This window comes from Phaethon lepturus, unplaced genomic scaffold (genome assembly GCF_000687285.1).
Source record: "Phaethon lepturus isolate BGI_N335 unplaced genomic scaffold, ASM68728v1 scaffold9901, whole genome shotgun sequence".
Taxonomy (NCBI): domain Eukaryota; kingdom Metazoa; phylum Chordata; class Aves; order Phaethontiformes; family Phaethontidae; genus Phaethon; species Phaethon lepturus.
This window is the reverse complement of record NW_010515522.1, coordinates 27,242-47,013: the sequence shown is the minus strand read 5'-3', so window position 1 is coordinate 47,013 and position 19,772 is coordinate 27,242. Positions and strand designations below refer to the sequence as shown.

Genomic DNA, 19,772 nt, shown 5'->3' with positions numbered 1-19,772 from the left:
GTGGGTTGTGTTTTGTTTGTTTTTTTTTTTTCTCCCCTTCCCAAGGCACTACTGAGTGTAAATCTGTGGAAAAGTGTGAATTTGGGGGTTCAAGTGGAACGGCGATAGCTTGTTCCCACCGCCTGTTGGCGGGACGGGTGATGGCAGAGGCGCGGTGGAGGCTGCAGGGAGCCCAGTGAGGGGCGTCCGGGGGCGACAGTACGAGTCCGCGCTGCTCCCCGCGGCTTCGCTCGCTCGGGCCTAGTGCTGAGCCCAGCCCCCGCAGCACCACGCCTTGCCGCGGGTGCTTACGTGCCTCGGCGTCACCGCGGTTGGTCCGTCTCCCCATAGCCTCCAACGAGGCAGCCTCTTGAGCTGGCGGGGGCTAGTTCAGGTAGTTCGATAAAGCAGCTTTTTGGTGTGTAACGAAGAGCAGCAACAGCGATTTCCTACAGCTGCTTCTCCCATAGGCGAGGAAGGCAAACACTGCGGCTCCTGCCATCATCCATGCGCGATGCGCAGCAGATCAGCAAATGCAGGATGCAGCACTGCTGTCGTTTCTGTATGTGCCATACAGAGAGAAGCTCCTTGGCTCTGTGTCACATTACTGGCAAGGCAGCACAGAATAACAGACCAGCATTGGTTTAGTGCTCTTGAAAGTCCTCATTTTCTGCTGAAGCACTGTTTGTTTGTTGCTTGCTTGTTTTGAAACAGGTGGAATGGCATCCCACTCTTTTAGATGTGCCTGCTCAGACTAAGTTTGATTACACTGTGACTGACTTAAATGGAGGACCTCGACCTCCCTCACCCTATGAGGAGCAATACAAAAAGACCACATTCAAGGTGAGGCTGTATTTCATGGTGGTTTTGTGTTTCCTTTGTAGACTTGTTTATTTCCATATTCCACTGAAGACCTTTCCTTTTCTTTGCACTTAGGGTGGTGCAATTGCAGGACAGCTGACAACAGTAGGGATGCAGCAGATGTTTGCCCTGGGGGAGAGGCTGAGGAGAAGCTATGTGGAAGAAGCCAACTTTCTCTCACCAACATTTAAGCCTGCTGAGGTCTTGTGAGTCTCTCAGTTCCCACCTGGACTTTCCCTTGCTTCCTCCCTCCTAACAGGTAGCCCTGTGCTAGGGAAGCTTGCTGACCAGCATACCCTCCTCCACACTATAGCTGACTGGCTGGCCCTTGGGCCTTCATCTTTGCTCCGTCTGCAGAACCCAATACTAGAACTCACTTGTGACACAGAGCATCCGATGCCCCAGCAGTCCTGAGAGCGATGCCAGGGACAGATTCATCTCATCTAGGTTTAGCTATTGACAGTGGTATTATGCACCTTCATGGTGAGTGAAGAGAAACAGGCATTTCTGGAGCACAGTTTAACTCACTGTGGATTAAATAGCTAAAGTTCAGGGAGATGAAGCACACCCCTGCTGCTCACATCAGTAGTTCTGGGAGTGTCTGGTTTAGGATGAGACAAAAATTACACCAGAGAAGTGCCAATTTATCATCTCCACTGTCTCTGAAAAGAAGTTAAATAGATACCTGTATCTGAACTGCCCTTTAAGATAGCTATACCAAGGCAAAATGAATTCCACCGCAGCTTTCCAAAGCCATGGTGAAAGCAGAACCCTCAGTTTTAGCTGCAGCCATGTCCACATGAAGGAGAAAGAGCTACCTCACAAACTGCTTTCTCTTTTTCAGCATCCGTTCCACTAATATTTTCCGGAACCTGGAGTCCACACGGTGCCTGCTAGCTGGGTTGTACCAACAGCAGAAAGAAGGTTGGGGAGACTTCTGACCAGTGCCTTTCCTTTCTCAGTCTTCCCCAGATGCACACACCTTGCACATCCCAACTCTCTCTGGCTCCTGGTCATTACTTCTTGCCTGGTTCTTTGCACCTGGCCCTCTTTTCCATCCTCTCCTGGTTCTGTATGTTCTTTACCAACTTGTCACTCGCTCCCTCTCTTTGTGGAGTTTTCTGCTGGTGCTGCGCTTGGATCTGTTGCCATGAATACTGCCTTTTCAGATCTGCTGAGGAGGTTAGCATTAACTCGCTTCAGAATCAAGAGGGCAAAAAGTTCCAGCTCCAGTGTTCACAAGCTGCACATCTGTAAAAGCTTTCTCAGAGAAACCCAAGCATTTCGGCCAAGATCCTTTACAAGTTCAGTATCTGGAGTAACTTTCAGCTGTCTCCTACAGTTGACAACTACTTGTATGTCCTAAACCCAGAAATACACTGTGGGTTTTGAAGATCTCACTGCTGCTCCCTCTGCATTCAGTTCCAGGAGCAAACAGTAGAAGTGATTTGCCAGAACTCCTTACACCTCATGACACAGAAACTAATTTTTGGCTCGTACAAATACTAGAAAAAATGAACACATAACTAGAAAGCTTTACGAGGCACACAGCAGACATCCCTGTGGAATTAAATGCTGTGTGCACAGAAACAAGCAGTGTGTTGCGGGCGATATTTTTTTATGGGGAATTGCTAGTTGACAACAACAGACTTGAGCACAAAGACTGTGGGAGTGATTAAAGCAGTCTAAAGACACGCAGATGCACTAGTGATCACAGAAGCTTCCTTCTCCTTCCACAGGATCTGTTGTCATTGTCACTGATGAAGCAAGCTCTGAAATCCTCTACCCCAATTACCACAACTGCCAACGCCTGAAATGCTTGAGCAGGTAATTGCCAGTCATACCTCCCCATATCATTTCACTGCTGTTTCATTTCAGGAGTAGTAATTTAAGACAGCACATTTTCTTCCCATTTTCCAACTTCCCTGCCACTTACTGTTCTTTGGGAGTGATTATCTAGTAGTATAAAATACTCAGTGAGCAGAGTCATATACCAAGCAGTGGCACCAGAAGAAAAAAAAAAAAAGAGACTTTTTCTTGAAAGACCAATTTAATTTAGTCTGTGTCTAGCAAACACTCATTACTAGCTAATGTACAGCTATTCTGAGGCATTGCTGCAAGACAAAATTAATGTCATCTACATCCTTTAACAGGCCTTTCAAGCGTGAACATATTTGGCCTCCTTTTTATATTCACCTTCTGGTTTGGGGGTTATTACAACATTCCTGTCATATTTATACCTTGAAGAAACTGAAATATACTCAGCCTTGACACATTTAACGAAGACTAAGTAAAAGTGAAGTAAAATAAGGAACATCTTACATAGAAAGAACATTAATGTTTGCAGAGTCAAGTACTCTAAATGCTTGTGCCAGGTTGGGCATGGGGTGGAGACTGAACAAGAAAAAAATGTATGAGAGTTTGCTTGGATTATACATTAGCATATTTTTGTCCAAAATTCAAGAGTAGTCAGAATTCACTTGCAAAAGCTTGTTTTATATAATGCCTGACTCTGCAGGCAAAAGGATTGTTCTTGACATTGGTGAGATGACAGCACATAGAAGTGGTACGTTCAGCCTCCTCTAGTAACATGAACTGTCCAAAAAGGGAGTAGACTGCAAGCTCTTCTGCTCCCTCCCCGCCAGCCCACAGCTGAGCACATTTTATGACTAAGTCAAGGTGGATTTTTTTTTTAAGCTGCAGTAAGAAGCACTGCCTCAGCTTACAGGCTACATATGCGAGAATTTCTAGCGCATTTGATTTCAGACAGAAACTATAGGTGTTCATAAAATAATAAAAAGCAAACCTAAAAAAACTTTTCCTACCTCCTCCCCAACAGATGAGGGTCAGAGAAAACAAAACCTATGCAACATGTTTTGCTTGAAGTACATGGCCAGCACAGATATCCTCAGCTAAACTATAAAACGAAATTTAAAACAGTGAAAGAGGGAAATGGCTTCTAACAAAGCAAGAGGTGAATTTAAGCTACAAGTGAGTATCTAGGTGTTTCCTTCTTCCCACACCATACAGCAATCAGTTCAAAGCTTCTACCCTTTCTTCTTTCATGAGGCAGTTAAAGGCTACTCCCTGAAGTCACAGACTTGTACTGTTCCAGTATGACCAGATCTGTTAACTGATACACAGCCCTTGCTTATGGGAACCACTTCTGAGTTCACAGCTCATCTTAATTTTCCCCCCCGCCTCTGTGAGAGCAGATAGCCAGCTCTGATCCTTGACATCTAGACATAGTGCCTGTCTGCTCCACAGCTTGGACTCCCAACATCAGGAATTCATCAGTATCCTGTGGGGCTTCTCCTGAGAGGTAGAACCCCTCACTGATGTGAGACAACTCCACCGGGCTGGGGTCACACAAGAAAACCACAAAAGATAGAGTGAAAAGTTTTGTTTTGTTTTCTTAATTCCCTGACAGGCGTAAGTTGAAGAATGCTCTGCAACAGCCAGGTATCTCTGATGACTTGAAAACAATTAAGGAGAAGATGGGTATTGATGGTGATAAATCTGTGGATTTTTTTCTCCTCCTTGATAACATTCTTGCTGAGCAGGTGAGCCAAGGTGCATCTGTTGCACTGTCACAGAAACATCCCTTTACCACATATATAGAGGAAACTAGAAAGTGCCAACACCCACCAGTACTAGTGTGTATCCCAGTACCTTTCTATGCAATCCAGAAAGTTTATAGAAATAGCATGGCCTTTTTAAAAAGCAAGATGTGGAGTCAGCCTTGCTCTAGGATGGCTGAAGACTCATCTCCAGTATTTATGTTCTTACCTTGAAATCCAGCATCTCTTTCAAGTGTAATGAAGTAGAGCTAAGAGAGCAGTTGGGACTTGCTTACCCCATTACAAAGTGCTGTCCCTTTTCTGGCAGTCAGCACCTAATAGAGTTTTCTTAATCCTGGTTCCAGCATACTACCTGTGAGCCAGATCGCTTCTGCTACTGGAAGGGAACTGGGCATATTTGTACCTCCCTTAGTACCTATTTTTTGCTGGAGCTAATAGTAATTGGTCTGGCTGTCAGTTGAATAGCTCAAGGCATTACACTTCCTTCACACAGAAACGTATCCTCAAGAACAAACACCCGTCGTTTTGGTACACGGAGCAAGTCTGTATATTTAAAACAGTCCTAGAACTCCTCACATGAATACTGTAGTGCATACTGTAGTACCAGTGCTGTGACATGAACAGCCATTTTCTGTGGGCAGTCATCCATGTGTCTTCAGGCCAGGTTCAGAAAGGGGCAAACCCTGTTGTTGTTATGTCACATCTTCTCTTTGCAGGTGCACAATTTGCCAAGCTGCCCCGTGCTGAAGAACTTTCAGCAGACAGTTGAGCGTCGATCTGTTGACTCGCTGCTTTTCCTTCTGGAAGACGGTTCAAGGTGATTGCCTGTATCCATGCATCCAGCCTTGGGGGTCATCTTAGGCTTACCCAGGGTGGATGAGCTACACCAGTTTACAGTGGCAGGTAGAAGTAGTCTTTTCCAGTCTGCTGCATTCCCCCACCAGACACTGCCCCCTCATGAGGTTTGTGCCTCAGCCATCTCAGTGCAATGTCCAGTGCCTTGAGCCAGGAACATAAGGTAGGACAAAGGAGGCCAAGCTGTCGGCTTACGTCCTGGTTTGCTAACAGTTGTGGAGCGAGTGGTCTCTGAGGAACAGTAGTAAGCCACTGAGGTAGGCAGTGAATACCTCAGTTGGCACAGTTAAGTGAACCTGTGTCAAAGGCAAAAGCAGAAGAGAATAGGAGACGCTTCCAGCCTGAGCGCTAAGGCTGCGCGGGCAAGGCTGCCCTACAGCCTTAATTTTAAACTTCCCAACCTGGGAAGTTTATCGCAGGGATGGCACCTGCACAGCTGGGCTGAGAAGTGTTGATGCTAGTGGAAAAGGTGATGCCAGGCCCCATGCACATGTAACTACTTGCAAAAGAATCTGCTGCTACATGTAGTTAATTACCTCCTCCACAGTTGTTTGCAAAGGTGGCTGTGTTGCTGGCCTAGCAGCTGTTTTCCTTTCAGATTCATTCGCAGCTGCCATATTCACCAGCTTTTCTCTGGTGGTGGTACAGGACTGCCTTTTCTTTAGCTTCTATTAGAAATCTCGAATACTGAATGGCTGATTTCCCCCACTCCTATAATGCCTGGGAGAGCCGCAGTCACACTCATCCTCCATTTCAACTGATGTAGTCATTAGGTAGAGGGAGTTTCTTCACACCAGAAGTTGTCTAAATATCTCCTGTTTCTTCAATACAGGGATAAAAACTAATTTTTAGTTTTAATAGCTACCACGTTCTTGAATCCGACTCTGCCCTTCACCACCACAGACCCCAAACACTTGATTTGCTGTTTTGCAGTCAACTATAGTCATCTTCCCTAGCTGAAAATCATGCATCCAACAATCACAAGGGAAACAAAATAGCATAGAGAATATCAAGAAGTTTCTATGTTTCCCTTTATGTGGGCCACACCTCATGAGACTGCTTGTTAACACCTCTCCCCTCCCAATCTGCAATCACCTTAGAATGTCTGTGGTGACTATGCAACTGCTGATATAAAAAAGTAATCATAGGAATTGCATTTAATAGTTCTTAACTACACTCAATATATGTTATCAATTTGTAAGGGAAAAGCAGGTTCCCAGGTGTTCATTTGAAATTATTTAATTTGAAAGTTTAAAACCCAGTAGATTTATTTCTGCTTCTTTTGTATAGAGAAGTTCTTCAGATGAGTGTTGGTCTCCTTTTCCATACCTTACAGAAGAACATTACAGAAGCCGTAGATTCCTCATCACCAGCTGAAGAGGCCAGGTACAGGGCAGATCTCTTCCTCTAATCATTGTAAGAAGTTCTGACTTGCTGCCAGTGTCAAAAACTGGTTCAGAAAGATTTGAGTATGTGGGTAAAGAAAATGAGTGCTCATCTGCTAGAAAAAGCATGAGTGCTGGCTATCCATGGACGAACACAGCTAACATTTTAGGGTTGTTTTTTGTTTGTGTGGGTTTTTTTTTTTTTCCTTCCCTTTTTATCAGAAAGCTCATTCTCTATGCTTCTCATGATGTTACCCTCATTCCTCTCCTGGTGGCACTGGGCACCTTTGATCACAAGTGGCCACCTTATGCTGCAGATGTGACCCTGGAACTTTATCAGCACCGGCAGTCCAAAGAATGGTTTGTTTGCACGTCTTACCATGGAGAGGTAAGATCCCACAGGAAGTCCCTCGTACAAATTTTGGACTTGCGGTTTTGCCATGCATGCATGTAAAGCTGTGAAACAAGACTTGTTCTGAGCATGCCATCAAGCCAGATAGCAGAGTAAGACACCTAGAAGCCAAGGTATCTTTTCTGTTGAGCTGGCTATTGATCTAGTGTGATTTTAGGCAAAGACTTTAAACCTTCTGCTTCTCTCTGTCTTTGCCTTGACTAGCGTATTTCCCTGCTACAGAATGCATCAATATCAGCAAAAAAGCGCTTTGGAAATGCACAAGATCTGTGATTTTGTCTCTTTGCCTTTGCAGGAGCAAGTGGTGAAAGGATGTAGAGCAGGTCTCTGCCCACTCGAAGAATTTCTACAAGTTCTTTCACAGTACTCAGTCAGTCCAGAGGAGTACAGTAACCTTTGCTCACAAATGGAGGGGAATCAGCAAACTGAGTCCTGATTAAGTTGTCTTAAATTAAAATTAGTTTGTCAAAATCTTTGACCATTTTTCTTTATATTCCTGCCAGCCTTCCCTATTCTAAAGATACTTTAGATGAGGGGACTTTTTCCTACCAGACACAGGGTGGCACAATGTCGCTTTTCACCGATAGCAGCAAGATGAAAGAAGCCACATAACAGAATGGCTCAAGTTCCCTTCTGAGGTAGCCACACAAAAGCATGAAGAGGCTGAAAACAGCAAGGGGGAGAACAGACCTTTTTAAATTGCCCTGCTGCTTCAGGAATATGAGAGAAAACATAGCTGTTCCTTATATGCTGGGACTGTGGGATGAAGCGCAGCTTGCTCTGTGCTACCAGAGCTGAGAGCTTTGACATAGCGATTGCTTTTATGTATGGCAAACTGTAGAAGCCACTGTGCCTTTCCCTTTCTTTTGTCATGTTAGAGGGTTGCTCTGCAGACAGGTGAACCTCCCAAATTGCACAGCATTTAGCTATCCCATCTTCTTGAGGGCATTTTTGTGCACACAACCTCTCCAAAAGGACAGAAAGCCTCCTACACTGCTGTAATTATGGAAATTCAGCTGCAAACATGCAAAACAACCACAGTGGGCCAAGTACAAGAACATGCACTCTTGGTGAACTGTGCTTAATGTGCTTTAAACAAGGAAGTCCAGGGAGCTGCTATTGACTTCAGCTTTGGGCAGCGTTGCATCTATTTTGCACTTGCTGAAACAGGAATACACCAGTATAGTCAACAGAAGTACTTCTAGCTGAGATGATGACACTTTTTGCTGTAAGATAGTACTAAGGACCACTATGTTGCCAAAATGTTTTTAATCAGTAAATAAAACTTGGATCCTGACCTACTTATTTGGGATATATAAAGGCTAAAATAGGGGGACCACTTATTAAAATGGCCCTGCAGTTTTCATTATCTGTTACCCCTTCTCACTTAGCGGACACAGACTGCAGGGATGTTAAGTCATTGACAGATATGTGACTGGAGGCACTACAGTACCTTCTCCCTGAGAAGCGTGGGCTGGATTTACCTCTACTCTTTCATTAGCCTGCCCCCACCACAATTACGTGTTGACATCACACACAGTGAACAGAATAATTTGAATACTAAATACATTGCTGGAGGTCTTACTGAACTGCTGTTAGAAGCTGTCAAAAAAGCAAACAAAACATTGTTATTTTCCACAAAGTTTTTATACAACCTAAAAACGTAACACATATAAAAATCAATGGCCTACCCTTGCTTAAGAACAGTGCGTTCTGCTCTAATCAAGCTCTCTTATGCATGGTATAAAGTACTTGAAGAACGGCAATGGAAACATAAGGCATACGATTCCAAGTTATTTGTAAGGCACAGACTGCTCAGGAAAGGGGTATCTGGGAATGGCATCAGAGGCTTTGGCCACACCAGTAAGACCAAGTGGGAATTCACGTACCTCCTCCTAAACAAGAGCTAGGAGCATCTCCCAGCAAAACTGAACAGCCACCAGGTTAAAAAACTGCCGAACAGTCAAGAGCCACAGAATTTGGCAGCATGAGCTGCCCTAGTACATGTGAGAGTGTTGAAGGGCATGGCATTCACACCGCTAAAATAATCAGATCACTCTAGGCAGGGTAACAGCGGAAGACCTCAGAAAAACAGGCCAGCTTCTCAGCAGTGGCTGGGAAGAAACCTCTGCTGGAACAGATTATTTCATCATTGCCTCTTACCGGGTTTCTGCAGTGCCCTCAGTGCCCCGCTCCAGCTTGACCCTTGCTCTCAGTGTGGAAGTGGTTGGGCCACGCATTGGTCTCATCCCACTGAGCAACTCCATGGCAGTCATGGCCCACAGTATGAAGGAGTTATTTCTGACCACAACTAGCATGAACAATTTCAGAAGAGGATGGGTGAGACAGCAGAAGAATTTTAAGACCAAAGGACACAGGTAAGTGAGAAGTGCTGAACTGCAAATGCAGCATGGTAGAGCTGAGGCATTCATTCCTGAGAACATGGAATAAAAATTTCCCGGAATCAAGAATTTCACAGGGAACCAGTGCATTTACATGAATAGCCTGACTCTTTGCAAGAACTGCGAAAGACACAAATCTCAGGGGACAGAAAAATAAATCCAACTCATTCTTACCCTGGGCTGTTAATATGGGAACTGCTGACATGAGCAGCTAACGTTCAACATCAAGTTCCCTCAAACTTGAGCTGGACCTGATAAGCCAAGTTAGTCTACCTCCCTTGCTATTTTAGTGCAATGCAGTCAACACAGGTTGGCCAACTTAAATCTCAAAGGCTTTTTTTTTTTTCCATTTTGCATTGCAAACCTATCCTCATACAGTATGTTTCATTTAAGGCAATGTTAGTATAGTAGGCAACTGGCAGGAAAGATGTCAACTTCAGTTTAGGGTTTTGTTTTCTCCTCATGTAAAACATCCTCTTTTAAAGTTTCCAGTATCCCAGACAAAACAGCATCACTTTTCTTTCCTGCCTCATGCTCTCACTCAAACAAAACCAATCATAAGTTTAAAACCTGAGTGTGTAATTAGTCATGAAGACCTACATCTCTCGGCACAAAAGGTTTGCTGGCTGAAATTCAAAAGGAGATCAAGAAGATAGTGAGCTTGGTATATTTGTCAGTAAAACCAACATACAATAAAGCTAGTAGTTTGCATCTTTTTAAGGCCTGAAGAACACTCCTGATAATGCGCTTTAACCTTAAGCGGAAAGAACATGATAAAGCTAGGTGTTACACATCTACCACGACAAACAGAATTAACAGAAATAATTGGAAACTATGTGGACTGGCTAAAAATGGAAAAAAAAATCTTTAAATTAGAGGTCACCTCACCAGAAAGATGACACACAGCATATGTACAAGACAACTTACCTTTTTTTTTTAAGGTTAAGAATTACTACCAATTGATACCGTGAAGTGCGTTCTACAAAATACAGGCCTACATCAAACATGGATCATTTCTTGTGGAGTAATATCAAAACAGGGAACAGGTTTCAGCCAGCAGCCTACCAAGACTGCATGAAGAAAGCATTCACCATCATAAGTGCGGAAGACCACCACTGGTGAAATGCAGCTTTTTCTGCCACCAGAATGAAAACCAGCATAGTAGACGGTCAGTATACCAAGCACCACAAAATTAAGTCCTGTGTATACCACATTTGCAATAGCCCCCAACACTTTAGCACAACAAATGCTGTGTTCCAACAGTCTTAAGAAGTGTGTTTGGGATTCACACTTAGCCTCAGGAAGACTCAGGCACCCACATCTGCTCCAAGTCAGGATATGTGTACTGTACCAGAAGCATCACCAGCCTTCGAATCCCAACCAAGACTGATGCAGATTAGACCTTCACATACCGGTCTGTTTTCTGAAACATTACCCCTTAGATACCACTAGGAGGTCAGGACTAAACTCATAAGGCTGGCTACTTGCTAGTCATGTTCTTTGGTAGATTAGCTAGCCCATGACACATTGGACAGTGCTTAAAACTGCCAGTATACTTCACAGATGACCTGTTCGCAACAGTCTACTACTTTAAAACAAACAGAATTCAAATATTTTAAACTTTTGATTTAGCAGGCGCATTACTTCGCGTCTCAGAAGTTCACCATCTGCTGGGTTTACCTTTTAAGTCTCTCCGCACTCCGGCTGCGCAGCCATCTGGGATGAGATAATTTGAACAGCAGACTGTTTCCTCCCATGTTACTAGAGAGGAAGAGCAGCCAAGCATGTATGAATAAAGTCTACTTCATTCTTTCAAACAAAGGTGGAGGAGGATGATTTGAAAGTTTAAAAAAAAAAAAAGAGAAGGGGGAGGGTAAGAAAACTACAAATGGCAACCCCACTTTCCGTCTTCAAATGCACCATGACTACCAGAGCTGAGTCACAGTTACTATTGATTATAAATAAGCAGGAGAGAACAGAGCCTGACTTACAGATCCCAATGTGAGTTTGCAAAGCTGGCAGCTAAGAAAGCTTTTGCATTTGCGAAGCAAAAAGGGGAAAAGTAGAATCAGGGCAAAACAAAGAAGTTCAGCTGACATCTGCTGAGTCATTTTTGCGACCAGAGCCAAGGCATTAGCACCTCTTGTCCATCAGCTGGTGCAAGCCAGGTAACACCACTAAGGCTAAGTGCACCTGCGTGGACTCAGGAGAATCCACATCATCTGCATTTTCTGTAGGAAAAAATCTCGTTAAGATAACAAATGCCAGCATCTTAAGTTAGATGGGCACAGAAGGAACTCTAATTATCTGTCATCTTTAAAATTTATCCTTTCACTCTCAAGTGGCTTTGAAACAGCGAACCCCTAATGCTAATTTTTCTAGAAGAGGTCACAGTTACCTCAAATCCTTTGCTATTCAGAATACCTCAACAGGCATAGGAAGCACTGAGAAAGACTGTTAAAAAACCCCAAGCCCTCCAGGTTATTTCTGTATCAATCAACGAGTTTGCTTTGTTCGACACAGCAAAACCAGTCAGGAGTCATGGCAGAAGTGGCAACACACAGGTTGCACTGTGACAATTCCTGTGCAAGGTCCTCAAAAGGGAGCTTACCATTTAAAGAAGAGGTAACTCCGCTCTACAGAAATAACACTTACTGTGTCATTGTCAGCTTCAGGCATGCTGCTTGTCTTATTAGAGGGAAGCACCACAGCATACATCCTACACTTTGTCAAAAGAGTAATTCTCACCCAAAATCACTGTAAATTTGCATGACAGCACAAAGGTGAATTTGGATGCAGGCAACAGAAGACTCTGAGGCTTATGTGCCTCCACAAGGTGCATGGCTTCACTCGTTTTGTAACATAGCAACTAAACTTTGGTAAGCTGCCCATAGACAGCAATTCTTTTTCTACCTGTAAAGTGTCAGTTAACTCTGAAAAGAAACTCTCACACATGTGCCTATTAAAGATATACATTCTCCACATGAAGTTTCACACTAATAGCCAGCCCTTTGAGGAAACCACTCACTGAAACAATTCCAAATTAGCAGTAAGTGGAAGGAAAAAACAGAGATTACACACTCCATATACAGTGCTGGGGGACCAGAGACCAGCCAGCCACAGAGTCCACTCCCTGTCCTACAGATCCACATCTGGCTCCTCCTGGTCTCCTCCAGGAGCAGGGCTCAACTCCCGATCCATGTTTTGGCATCCAGTCTTTCAATCCTCAGACAAAACCATAAAACCTTTTTGCTGGAATTCTCTCAAAAGGCAAGTTTGAAGAGACAGGGGATTAGGAAGCAATCGATGAAAACTGTGGCAAAGAAACAATTTACCCAGCAGGGTTGTCTTGATAAAAATCTGCTCACTGACTATTTCTCTCTCACCTTTGTTATTTAAGTTCATCTGTGCCCCGCTATCTCAGCCTCTGAGCCAAGGCAGAGACCCTACCCAATCCAAAGTCCCCAGGGGGACACACAACCCCAGTGCCCCGCACAGCGTTCGACTCCAGCAGGCAGACGCCACTGCTTAGGGAAAGCTCAAAACCACATACCTTGTAGTGCTGTACACACTCACCAGAAGGAAATGACGGAGACAATGAGTTTCATCTATTCCTTGTCTCTCAACAAATTGAGGAAGAAAGACTGTAACTATCGTCCCTGGGGCGTTCTGAAATAACACCTCACTCCAAGGAAAAACAAGCTCAGATCAGGATTAAGCAAACAGGAGTGCCTTGCAAGGAGCACACAGCTGCCTACAGACCAGACTTTTAGGAGCTGCTGAAGCTTACCCCACCTGGCCTCTAGGCTGGCTGTGATCATAAGGAACAGCAAACAGTCATCTGGCCAGCCATCTGACATACACAGAAACAACTGGACTGGATAAAGACAACAGTTCATTTTTGTAAGAAACAATATATTTTATTTTTCTGACACCACAGCCCTGGCGAGTGGTTTTGTACCAAATTTAATGGAGGTTACACAGAACGTTTTACGCTGGGGAGGAAAAAAAAATAACCACAAAAAAAATCCTGGATAACTTTTTAGTGTCTGTTCCACTCCCACATTAATAAAATCACTTGGGGTTTCTAAGAAAAGGAGAATAGGAAACAGTGAGAGAGACTACTGTAGGATGTAACAGTGTCCAAGTCCAGCCCCTTCCTAAAAGTGGGAAAAGTCCCCACGTGAGGAGAGGCTCTCCTAGATTTACTCCCCAAAATAACACAATGTATTGCAGCTGCCATAGGAGGAGACAGAAGGGGGACGGAGAGAGAGAGAAGCCTATTTAATAAAGAGTGGGAGGGAGAGACAGAAGGTGCTGGACAGCACGCCATAATTTGAAAAATATGTCCTTAACTTATTATTTATTTCTTTTAAAAGATTCCCCTCACTGAACTTAAGTTCCTTTTTGTGCTTTTCATTAATACTCTGCTCTGAGGTCGTAGTTTGGTTTTTCTATACATTGGAGTTGAAGGAAAATAGTCCGAAGTTCTGAAGATGGATTCTCCACCTAAAGTAAACAGCCTAGAATCCCATTCTCCTCTCACCCCAAAGACTAAAGTCTCTGCTAAAATCCCTTTTACAATATAGTACAGTACACAAAAAACCCCAAAAATAACCGAGAGTCCTGGGAGAAGCCAGTCCGAAGGACGTAAACATACAGAGAATGGTGCAACTTGTGACAAATGGCAATTCTCAAAATACAGCTACAGATTCTCAAAGCAGGTGCCGTCACGGGATACCCAAGTCCACAAAAATAATTTTTAAAAAATAAATCTTAAAAAAAAAAACAACCTGTTAAAATGAATAATTTTTTTTTTTTTTTCAGGTAATTCCATACATTCGAGATTTCCCAAAGCGTCCTCTGGTCTCTTTTCACCTATTGCATGGCCAAACTGTACTCCTGAAGCTCCCAAAAAAGCCCTCAGGACTTGGAATCTCATCTTGACAAGGATCAGAACATCCAGTCTTATGGTAGCAGCTTAAAACATCATGTTCCCTGGGTTTCCAGGGCCTTGGCTAAATCCTCCCATGCCAACGTCAGCAGCCATACCTCGGGGCCTCATCTGGGGGGGAATCATGATGTTTTGTTGGGGTCCCATCATGCCCTGCATTGACATCATCATACCAGGTGACCCTACAGGGCCCGGGTGGCTGTACAGCCCCGCGGGGGCTCGGTCCTTGCCTGGGATCATACCCACAGCAGCCACGGGGTTACTCATTAGCGTGGGCTGGCCAGGCATCGCCGTTTGTGCTGGTGACATCATGCGGTGGTGCGGCCCCATCATGCCTTGCTGCAGGAAGGCAGGCGGTCTCATCGGGTTATGACCTGGCATGGACGGAGCCGTCCCAAGAGGGATATCCGGAGTTCCCACTGGCCCGGGGCCCCCCATGCCAGGCAACGTTAGTCCCATCCTCGGGGTCTGCTCCGCTATCATCCCCTGCATGTGGGAGAACCCAGGCCCAGGACCCTGTGGCTGCTTGCGGCCTGGCACCTCCCCACGAGGGAAATACTGTAGTGTCTGGCTAGGCTTCTCTGATGGGATAATCCTGGACAGGTCAAACTCAGGTATTCCCGTGGCTCCAGGACGGATCACCTCCTGCAGCTCTGGATCAGTGAAAACCGAAGGCATATTGTTTCCAAGAACAGTGAAGGAGTCTGGACCGCCAGGGCCTCCAGTCTTGCAAAGTGCTGGATCTGCTGAACTTTGGGGCAGGTTGGTAGGACGCCCCAGAGGTCCTTCTCCGTGGAAGCCCATTCCCGCTGGGAAGTTGCCTTGTCCACCGCTGGGCCCATTATGTGGAAATGGCACCTGCTGTGGAGGGGACTGTACGGGAGGGAACCCCTGTGGGAAGCCCAGGCGTCCTTGAGGTACCATTGGAGACTCCTGGGAACCGTGCCCCATCATCGGATTGTGTGACATCAGGCCGGGTCCCACAGGGACCCCATGAGGAGGTATATTGGGTCCCATAGCATTTGGAGAGGGCATCTGGTTGTTATGGGAAAGAGGCTGGGTCATTCCCATTGGGCTAAGGGTTGGCATTGGACCCACTGGGTTTGGACCTGAAATCCGAGGATTCTGAGAATTAATGCCCATTCCTAGGGAAGAAATAAGGAATCACATTTAGATGACAGCCAACAATAATCAATAAAGCTATCAGAGAGCTTTCTAGAAGGTTACCAAGTCCACACACACACAGAAATTAGTGATAGTACAAAAAACATCAGCAGTGGCTCTGGAAAGTGTTATTTTAACAAGAAAATTGATGCCACCTGCACAGTTGCCCCCCTAAGCTTGTCACTGCCCTATCAAAAAGTGACTAAAGCCTGCTCTGTAAGTAGGATCTCAGTCCAACCCATATCTTTACTATTTCCCTGGCAGTCTAGATGACGCAGGCAGTAACAAACATGTCTGTGACAGATTATCAGCATATGGACACTTGTTCACTGGGAGGTGACTGAATCTCCTTTCAAAACTCAAGAAGTGATAAATCAGGTAACCCTTGTAAGACTAGGAGGTGGTGGTCAATGAGGTTAATGAGCTAGCATCATGAACTTACTCAATTAGCCAGCTTCCCCAGGTATACTCAGCCACTCTGATCATTACTGCATGAAACAGACAGCAAAGCTACAGGCAAACTCATCAAGAATTCATTACTATTTGCCACACTCATGAAACATCCACTCATCCCCTCTCTCAACTATGTTAATTCAACTGGGTGGAGGGGCTACAGCCTATTTTTGTATTAAATATGTACCCACAAACATTAAGCTATCAGCAGGGACTGTATTTCTCATACAAACATGCTCACCAACAAGACAGTCCAGAAGGACAACGTTTTATTTTACTTTCCCTTTAACTCTCTCAGGTAGAGACCAGGACAGTTTCCCTCAGTCTTGGCTGAGGTCACATGCCATTATACATTCCCTATACGAAAAGATGTATGCTTTGAGAAAACACTTTAACACTCTCTTCTGTAACAAAGGCAACCCACAAAACCCAAGAAAAGACCAGACGATTCAGTGTCAAAAAGCCAACCAAACAAAAAAACAAACCACCGCAACTAAAAATCTGTGAAGCTTCTATGACACTGCCTTAAGACAGGGGAAGAATGGTTTCCTCTGGACAACATGTTGTAGGTCTGACCCTTATTCCCATGAGCAGCCTTCACTCACACAAGTAATTCCAGTCTGACCAAGTGGGAATTTCTCCCATACGTAAGGGTTTTCCAGATTAGAAACTTTCTGAAGAACAGACACTTTCTGGACAGAAAAAGAAAAAAACAAACAGTTGCAAGGAGAATTTCTGTCTCCCCATTTCAAGAGAATTGCAACTGCTTTCCTCAAAAACAACCCATGGTTATATATTCTTCAAGGTTTTTCCCTCTCACCATCTTCATCTGATGCAGCTTCCATAAAAATCAACCTCACTGTATTGCCTGATAGCTTGGGGTTGTGTTTCTTTGCGTTCTTACCTGGTACGCTGTTCATAGGTGGCAAGTTTGGGGAGCGTGCTGGAGGGGAGTCATCATCCGAGCTGGCCACAGTTTTGATGGCATCATGGTAAAGCGGTGTAGAGCTGGGCATGGCAAATTTGGACATCCTGGACATCATAATAGAGAGGGGATTCTGGGAGAGGGTCGGCTCTGGAGGCATTGTGTAAGGACTGCTAGAGGGAAGATTTCCAGGGAGAGTCACAGGAGCCGACTGGCTGACTGTGGAAGGAGGTGGACCACCTTGGAGGGAGGGAAGGATGAAGAAAGAAAAACAACTTTAATTTTTTTCCTTCTTACCATTTTTCCTGAAATCTCACCCTTTTCTCCTAGAAATCTCAAAAACTAGAAATCCCTTTTATTGCAAGAGACAATTTGACTAATGCAGTCAATGCCTGTGAAAGGTAACCAGAAAAATAAGCCTATTGATCAGGCTTGTTTTTCTGGTTACCATTTATTATCCTGATTCTGCACTTCTACTAGAACTATATTGAGCCTCTACAAATCCACACGAAGAATTATCAGGTACATCTGAAAATCCTACTATTCAACTTCCATGCACTGAAGGAGACAGACTTACATACCAAGTCTAGCCATAAAAAGCCAAATCCATGGTCAATTAATTGTTCCTGTACCCAAACGTCAACCGTATCTTCTTTCCCTTTTTCTTTAGGAGGCATCAAACAAGCACAAAGGACATAGGCAGCACAACAAAAGCTGTAGCAGATATTACGCTGAGAGATGCAGGCAGATCTCTGACAAGCTGCATGAGCAGCTACAAGTAGAACTCCTTGTTTATATTTCATTTCAGTTTTATATACACATATTTACTACTCATTCCAGTTAAAGTAACATTCTCTGCACCTATTAGCTTATCATCCTCAGCTCTCCCAAAACGGGAAATAACTTAATTGCATTTCCAGTCTCCTTTGTTCTTCACCAATAAATTTCATGCCACCCAAACCACATGTGAAGGAAAGATGCTAAACCAAAGTTGTACTATCACTGCAAATTCACTGGCACGTTCCTCGGCTCACGCCAGAAAAAGGAAAGAACAGAGAATACAGAAATCCTGCAATACCCAAAACATTGATGCTTTTGAAGAGCTACATGTAAAAGCATTTGCTAAGCACAGTGTTAGGCACGGACTAAAGCATTCAGTTCTGACTTGTAGGTGCTTGGGCTCATGCCAGGCATGGCCTCAGCAGCCATGACGGACTTCTCACCTCCAGGCTGCCCTCTCAAGCAGAGAGACCCAGCCAGAGATCCTGCCGGCTGGTGCAAAGGGTTACCCTCCCGGCCATTAGCTGCAGCAGCACTAGAGGGAAACTTGGGCAAACCCCTTCTCCTGGCCAGGAGACCTTCCCAGGCAGAAAGGCTGCCAAGGGCTGTGGTGCTGAGAGCCCAGCTGGACAGAGGGGCTAACAGGGTGAGCTCCAGGAGGGTTTCGAAGCAGGAAGGAGAGAGCAGAGGTGTGCCACCAGCAGCCCAGACGTATACTCTGGAGCAGATGGGGCAGTTGCCAGCACCTGCACCCCGAGGTCCCAGACAACAGACCACAGCATGGCTCAATTCAGTAGCACGGCTCCAGCATGCTACTGAATGCTACATACGGTGGTGTTGAGCTCTCTGAAATGGCTGAAGCCTGAACAAATTTTAGCACACCTCCCTGTCTGTGGTGGTTAACCTAGAAAGCCATAACCATACCTGAACCACATCTAGACACATGGCTGGCTAACTCTGCTCAGCATCAATTTGTAGGAGCCTTTATTTCAAAGCATTTTCCTAACATCTGCAGGAACTTCCCCACAAAGCTACAGCCACCAGGAGCTGTGGCAGAACAGCCAAAAATGCTCAGAGCGATGGAGCACCTCTCCTATCAACAAAAGCTGAGACAGCTGGAGTTGTTCAGCCTGGAGAACAGAAGGCTCCAGGGAGACCTTACTGCAGCCTTCCAGTACTTAAAGGGGGCTTCTAAGAAAGATGGGGACAGACTTTTTAGCAGGGCCTGTTGTGATAGGACAAGGGGTAACAGTTTTCAACTACAACAGGGTAGATTTCAACTAGATATAAAGGAAGAAATGTTTTACAATGAGGGTGGTAAAACCCTGGCACAGGTTGCCCAGAGAGGTGGTAGATGCCCCATCCCTGGCAACATTGAAGGCCAGGCTGGACAGAGCTCTGAGCTACCTGATCTAGTAGATGCCCCTGCTCACTGCAGGGGGGTTGGACTAGATGGTCTCTGAAGATCCCTTCCAACCCAAACTATTCTATGAAAAAACCTGTCCAAGGAGAGATTTCTCCCATCAATACTCCTCACATTTTCACACCTCTTGACTCCACGCTTTCACTTTCATGCCCTCCAAGCAACCAGCCCTCACCCTGACATACAGGAAGCATGGTGAAAACCCACAAATACAACAGGAGGAGGAAAAGCACTTGCGCTCTACTTGTGTAGCCACCAACCAGGCCCTTGGGCCAAGCACTGCCTAGCTTTGTGGCGCTAACATCCTGCAAGAAACCTCCTCCCTTTCCCTTCCTGCACGCTTTGGGGTAACCCGATGCGAACTGAAGAGCCACATCCAGCTAGCAGAGGTGACACTCACCTGACTCCACATTCCCCAGCATGGCTGGAGAAGACATGGTGAGAGAAGCCTTGTGGTTTGGGGGAATCCCAGGGCTCTGCAGAGGAGGCTTTGGAGACGAAGTCCATCCAGGAGAAGGTGCAGGGAGAGACGGAGACTTGAGGTGGACAGGAGAAGCAGCAGCAGACCCCAAGACAGGGGGGGACTTAATGGAGGCAG

At 45.1% G+C, this 19,772-nt stretch overlaps 2 protein-coding genes across 2 annotated transcripts in view; one reads left to right on the top strand and one right to left on the bottom strand.

Moving 5' to 3' along the window:
• Window positions 1-692: 692 nt before the first annotated feature.
• ACP6 (acid phosphatase 6, lysophosphatidic) overlaps window positions 693-19,772 on the top strand; it is a 24,883-nt gene continuing 5,803 nt past the window's right edge. Inside the window, exons 1-8 of the mRNA XM_010295793.1 lie at window positions 693-822; window positions 916-1,046; window positions 2,580-2,667; window positions 4,271-4,403; window positions 5,138-5,238; window positions 6,567-6,662; window positions 6,884-7,049; window positions 7,369-7,537. Coding sequence (XP_010294095.1) covers window positions 4,338-4,403; window positions 5,138-5,238; window positions 6,567-6,662; window positions 6,884-7,049; window positions 7,369-7,509 — 570 coding nt within the window. The 5' untranslated portion in view covers window positions 693-822; window positions 916-1,046; window positions 2,580-2,667; window positions 4,271-4,337 and the 3' untranslated portion in view covers window positions 7,510-7,537. The remainder of the gene's footprint in view (window positions 823-915; window positions 1,047-2,579; window positions 2,668-4,270; window positions 4,404-5,137; window positions 5,239-6,566; window positions 6,663-6,883; window positions 7,050-7,368; window positions 7,538-19,772) is intronic.
• Window positions 13,380-19,772, bottom strand: part of BCL9 (B-cell CLL/lymphoma 9) — a 12,642-nt gene continuing 6,249 nt past the window's right edge. The window contains exons 5-7 of the mRNA XM_010295794.1: window positions 19,575-19,772; window positions 16,951-17,211; window positions 13,380-15,574 (exon numbers count right to left, since the gene is read on the bottom strand). The exon at window positions 19,575-19,772 is cut by the window's right edge and continues 2,056 nt beyond it. Of these exons, the coding sequence (XP_010294096.1) occupies window positions 14,457-15,574; window positions 16,951-17,211; window positions 19,575-19,772 (1,577 nt within the window). The 3' untranslated portion in view covers window positions 13,380-14,456. The remainder of the gene's footprint in view (window positions 15,575-16,950; window positions 17,212-19,574) is intronic.